Below are 6,467 nucleotides of genomic sequence, written 5' to 3'. Positions count from 1 at the left end.
CTTGGCATAGCCTGGTAGATAAGTCACTTCACAAGTAGGCTTGGCATAGCCTGGTGGATAAGTCACTTCACAAGTAGGCTTGGCATAGCCTGGTGGATAAGTCACTTCACAAGTAGGCTTGGCATAGCCTGGTGGATAAGTCACTTCATAGGTATGCCTGGCATAGCCTGGTGGACAGGTCACTTCACAGGTAGGCCTGGCATAGCCTGGTGGATAAGTCACTTCATAGGTATGCCTGGCATAGCCTGGTGGATAAGTCACTTCACAGGTAGGCCTGGCATAGCCTGGTGGACAGGTCACTTCACAGGTAGGCCTGGCATAGCCTGGTGGACAGGTCACTTCACAGGTAGGCCTGGCATAGCCTGGTGGATAAGTCACTTCATAGGTATGCCTGGCATAGCCTGGTGGATAGGTCACTTCACAGGTAGGCCTGGCATAGCCTGGTGGATAAGTCACTTCATAGGTATGCCTAACATAGCCTGGTGGATAGGTCACTTCACAAGTATGCCTGGCATAGCCTGGTGAATAGGTCACTTCATAAGTATGCCTGGCATAGCCTGGTGAATAGGTCACTTCATAAGTATGCCTGGCATAGCCTGGTGGATAGGTCACTTCACTTTCAATCTACGGATCGCGGGTTCGAATTTAATCATCAAATTCTGCTCGCCCTTTCAGACGGTTAATCCCACTATTCGTTGATAAAGAGTAGTCCAAGAGCTTGCGGCAGGCGGTATTTACTGGCTGCCTTCCCTCTGGTCTATCACTTCAAAATTAGGGACGGCTAACGCAAATAGCCTTCGTGTGGCTTTTCGCGAAAGTCAACAAACAAACTTCAGAAATAAGTTATTTAAAAGTAAGACTATTAGTATATAGTTTGTTCAATAATTATAAAGGTAACTATTATGAAGTACAAGTCTATTCATTTGGAATAAAAATACTTCAAACCTATAACAGTTACGTAATTCCAATTACTAAGGCAGAATTCGCGAGAAGGAAAATCGGAGGTTAAATTTTGAGATTTTTTGTTTTCATGTTAAATGTGTTTGTTTGTTTATTTGTTTTGAATTTCGCGCAAAGCTACACGAGGGCTATCTGCGCTAGCCGTCCCTAATTTAGCAGTGTAAGACTAGAGGGAAGGCAGCTAGTCATCACCACCCACCGCCAACTCTTGGGCTACTCTTTTACCAACGAATAGTGGGATTGACCGTCACTTTATAACGCCCCCACGGCTGAAAGGGCGAGCATGTTTAGTGTGATGGGGATTTGTTAAATGTGTTCATACCTGGGGTATTGAATTCGGCATTCACGGTAATAACCTACATTCTCGTTCCTTCCGGTTGGTGTTTCTAAAGAGATTCCCGGGCTGGCTGGACGTCAAATGTAAAAAGTACGGAAACAGAAAAGTGCTTTCTCCAATTAGGGTTGATTCAGGGATACCACCGCAACCCTGCATCCACAGAGTTGAGGAGTACTATCTCGCAAACAACGTCATCCATATGTTGACCATGTGATCTCCAGTTTACGGATATTTAAACTATGGAGCAAAATTTTTGTCCGTGCAAATTTCATGCAACACTTTTATTTAATTACTGGTTGAACAATGAATGTTAACATGAAACTGCAAGTTTCGTTGGGGTGGTTACATGCGTTCGGTTTCGTTGGGTGGTTACATGTGTTCGGTTTCGTTTAGGGTGGTTGTATTGTTCGGTTTCGTTGGGGTAGTTACATGTGTTCGGTTTCGTTTAGGGTGGTGGTATTGTTCGGTTTTGTTAGGGTGGTTTGCATGTATTCGGTTTCGTTAGGGTGGTTACATGTGTTCGGTTTCGTTGGGTGGTTTGCATGTATTCGTTTTCGTTGGGGTGGTTGTATGTGTTCGGTTTTGTTAGGGTGGTTTGCATGTATTCGGTTTCGTTGGGTGGTTTGTATGTATTCGGTTTCGTTAGGGTGGTTTATGTGTTCGGTTTCGTTGGGTGGTTACATGTGTTCGGTTTCGTTTAGGGTGGTTGTATTGTTCGGTTTCGTTGGGTGGTTTATGTGTTCGGTTTCGTTGGGGTGGTTACATGTGTTCGGTTTCGTTGGAGTGGTTGCATGTGTTCGGTTTCGTTTAGGGTGGTGGTATTGTTCGGTTTTGTTGGGGTGGTTGTATTGTTCGGTTTCGTTGGGTGGTTTGTATGTATTCGTTTTCGTTAGGGTGGTTTGCATGTATTCGTTTTCGTTGGGGTGGTTGTATGTGTTCGGTTTTGTTAGGGTGGTTTGCATGTATTCGGTTTCGTTGGGTGGTTTGTATGTATTCGGTTTCGTTAGGGTGGTTTTATGTGTTCGGTTTCGTTGGGTGGTTACATGTGTTCGGTTTCGTTTAGGGTGGTTGTATTGTTCGGTTTCGTTGGGGTAGTTACATGTGTTCGGTTTCGTTGGGGTGGTTGCATGTGTTCTGAAGTTGGACAATAATGTTTCTAATTACTTTCACCATGGATGACTGTGGTGACGATGACAGTATATTAAGGAAAATTTTGTTAATTTTTCTCTCCAGGACTATCGAAGACAACAAGCCGTCTCCTTGATCTGGTTCCTGCAGTATTGAAGGAGAGTGAGTGTAACATAGATTAACTGGAAGAAACACGCCATCTGGATGTGTCTTCCTCTGCTGTTGTCGATGAGGAATTCTGTAACGCCCCAAGGAGATTACTCCAGACACACCAGCAAGTACAATCAAAACCTGGATGCGGTTTCCTAGCATCTTTTCATGCTAAGGCTAGCATGTACGCTCAACGTCTCTAGCGCTAAAGTGATCGGCCAGTGTACACCACGGACTCCATAACTACAGAGGAGCCACGATCCATATCCATTATTACTTTCAGCAGGACTTGGACAAAATATTCGCTCGATTTACCCAGTTACATCCACGAAAGGTGGAACTGGAAAATATTATTTTTATGTACATTAGCTAATTAGTTTTTATTGATATCAATAAATACATTTTACGATAATTAATTATATTGTACAAGCTAGAATTCTCGACCACTTTAAACAATATTCTGGTAATTTATTTCATGAGCATCAAAGTAATCTTACGTTTTTGGTTTTATAATTACCTTAATACACATACCTTTCATTTCTATATTGAAATTATGCGTCCCCAGAGTTAGTGTAAATAATGCCGCTACCCCCCCACCCCCCGAGAAAATCGCGCTCTTCCCCTTTTCAAAATGATTCCTACAGAACAATTGTTTGTTTGTGGTCCAAATAATTTCATTTTAAAAGAAAGGTTATCTGATACTGCACAAAAAGAAAATGAAGCTTGAATTTCATAGAATCTCGGAAACAGTATTTATCCACGACTATTTGAATCCACCGTTTAGAAAGTCGGTGAAAATTGACTTTTTGGAAAGAAATAAAAGCCAAATCAAAATTTTATCTTCCAACAGAATGAATATATAAAACTCTTTTATTTCATTATGCATCTTTAGAAGAATGTTTTCGTTGTTCGTCATGATTAAGAAATGTATTCCAATAACTGCAACAGCTAATCAATAAAACAAACGTGAAGGTTGTCGTTAAGACAGCATTATAATTGTTTTAAAAATTACTAAGTTGTCACCGCTTAAAATTAAAGGGAAAATGGAAAGCGTTTTAATGTACAGTTGCTGCTGATAAATAATCCCCATTAAGGATATTACAAACGAATCCCCATAAAATGTAACCCACTTTAAGTATGAGAGTAGTCCAAGTTTGGATTTTATAGGCTGGGGGTTGGGGGCTGGAGTTACATCACTTATCATTTGGAGCAGCTTTACGAAACGGTACTTTTAGGCCTGAAAAATATACAACTTATTGATTTTATATTTTATCGAAGCCCATTAACCTGAAATTGAAAATTTACTTCAATAGAAATCGTTAACCTGAAATTCGATATTCATCTTAGAGGCCTTAAATTTCGTTTAATAAACTTCTATAAGTGTGAAATTTAATTCATTTCAATAAAAATCCTTAACCTGAAATTGAAAATTTACTTCAATAAAAATCCTTAGCCTGAAATTGAAAATTTACTTCAATAGAAATCGTTAACCTGAAATTCGACATTCATTTTAGAGGCCTTAAATTTCGTATAATAAACTTCTATAAGTGTGAAATTTAATTAATTTCAAAAGCAATATAAATTTAATCAGATGTTTTATCGATCTCTAGAATGTTTTACTAAACAAATCTACAAAATTCGAGATTGTTGCAAGCTGAAGTACGGTGAGTTAGGGCATCGATTTTCGGAATGTTTAGAAACAACGCTGTGAAACGCACCTTATGTACTCTTGAGAATATAACTTTCAGTTGAAAAAATGTACCTGTCACTGAGGATTAACTTGTGAAAAAAAAACACGAAAATTATCAACCATTGAATGGCCTTGCATGAAAAAATAAAAAGTGCCAAGTATTCTATTCATGAAGAATAAACTCCCCTTTTTTCTACATCTCCAAATTAACTAAAAACTTAGAAATGATTTGTTGATTGGTTTAGGTTATCATTGATTAAAATTAAAGTGTTTGAATACGTGTTCGATGCTGATAAATAATCCCCATTAAACTCATTACAGACGACTCCGTCTAAAATGTAGCACATTTTAAGAGCGAAAACAGGCCAAGGTTTCTGTATATATATTACTGAACGTCAATAACTAACATTTTCCCAAATCATACGTTGTCAGGGTAGCAACATCTGAAATGCCCCTGTATGTCTGCTCTCAAGACGACATCACTAAACATTTTCCTCAGATCAACCAACTTAGAGTTGTTGTTTTTTTGTTGTTTTTTTGGTGTGTGTGGAGGGGGGGGGGATATGATTTAAGAAGATCGACAACATTTTGCTGGGTATGTGTTCTAAGATTTACGAAAAGAAAACTTCCTGAAAAAATATGCTGTCAGAATGATATTAGTGAATATTTTCCTGAGTCTGCGCTCTCATAAGGAGGGCAGTAAATATGCTATTAGGGATTCGTTTGTAAAACACCTCTGTTGACTTTATATGTTGGCATTTTGTCCTTGTATGTGGTGGTCCTTTTTATCTAATACCCGCTGAAAAAAAAATTAATACTATTTCATAACGTCACGCAGGAATTAAAATGTAATATGAATATATTCCTTGAATGGATTTCAGAAACAGCTTCGTTGGGAGTGGTTATCGATAAAAAAAAATGTTCACTTGTAACGTTCTTCACCACCTAAATAATCCCCGCTCAGCTCCTCCCGTCCTTAGAACATGTAACAAATAACACGTGAATTAACACACAATTCAAAATTAACATGGAGAAGTCATATTAGCCAATTTACAAATCAAATATGGTAACGATCCAGCTATTCCACAAGACTGTATGGTGATGTACCGTTATTTTGACCAGGAAACACCGTCAAAATCTACAAACAGTAGGTCAAAATAACGGTACATCACCAGGAAACACCGTCAAAATCTGCAAACAGTAGGTCAAAATAACGGTACATCACCAGGAAACAACGTTAAAATAACGGTACATCACTAGGAAACAACGTTAAAATAACGGTACATCACTAGGAAACATCGTCAGAATAACGGTACATCACCAGGAAACAACGTCAAAATCTGCAAACAGTATATACATCCACTAACCGAATATACCAGTCTAGTATGGAGTAATGTAGCACCGTCAAATACAAACAAATTACTTAAGCTCATAGAGTAACCAGAACCAGAAATTCTAAATTCTTGCACAAGTATGTACACATACAACCAATCCATGACAGACTTCTAGATCGCTCGTTCAAGAATTTTGATAAAAATCTGTACAAGAATGATTCACTAACTTCCATAAATGATATCATACGCGATGACGATCGTGGATCATTATATCATCCATGATGATGATAGTCCTAAGTATCTTTCACCACTCAATATGTATCATAAGAAAATGTCCACCTATGCTAGACATAAAAATTATCGCTTAGATTAAACGCGTATCTGACATAAAACACCATTTTATATAAACTTCTGATAATTTAATCAGGTGAAAAAGTGACGATTTGTCAATGGAATTGTTTACGAGTGTATAACGACAAATTAACACTAAATTCTATAGTATGATATTCATGGACATGGTCCTGAAAAGAAGGGCGGAAGAGGTCTAGATAGAACCAGGTTGCGAACAACAACGACCCAGGCTTGACGTGCAAGAAATTACAGTGTTTTATTTATAAATAAACTTTGATTTATGCGACATTTTATATTTTACGCTTCGAAAACTCGTAGGAAATGAAAAAGTAGTTTTGACGTAGGAACACCAGGTGGCAGTAATAATAACATATAAAACAATAACAAAGAAAACACGAATATCCAGCCTGGTCAGCCTACTACAGGGTAATAATGTAGAGGCTATTTCGATTACTCATTATTTTATCAAGGCGACTTACCCTGCCACAATGCTATAACCTGCAGTAACGCAAAATAT

At 38.3% G+C, this 6,467-nt stretch overlaps 1 protein-coding gene across 1 annotated transcript; it reads right to left on the bottom strand.

Moving 5' to 3' along the window:
- Positions 1-27: 27 nt before the first annotated feature.
- LOC106476911 (adhesive plaque matrix protein-like) lies at positions 28-624 on the bottom strand (the record flags this gene model as incomplete). Its single annotated transcript, XM_013937527.1, has 1 exon — positions 28-624. A coding segment is annotated over one exon (597 nt), but the record flags the coding sequence as incomplete, so codon positions are not given.
- Positions 625-6,467: the final 5,843 nt, after the last annotated feature.

Source organism: Limulus polyphemus, unplaced genomic scaffold (genome assembly GCF_000517525.1).
Source record: "Limulus polyphemus unplaced genomic scaffold, Limulus_polyphemus-2.1.2 Scaffold12063, whole genome shotgun sequence".
NCBI lineage: Eukaryota > Metazoa > Arthropoda > Merostomata > Xiphosura > Limulidae > Limulus > Limulus polyphemus.
This window is presented reverse-complemented; position numbering and strand designations above follow the sequence as displayed.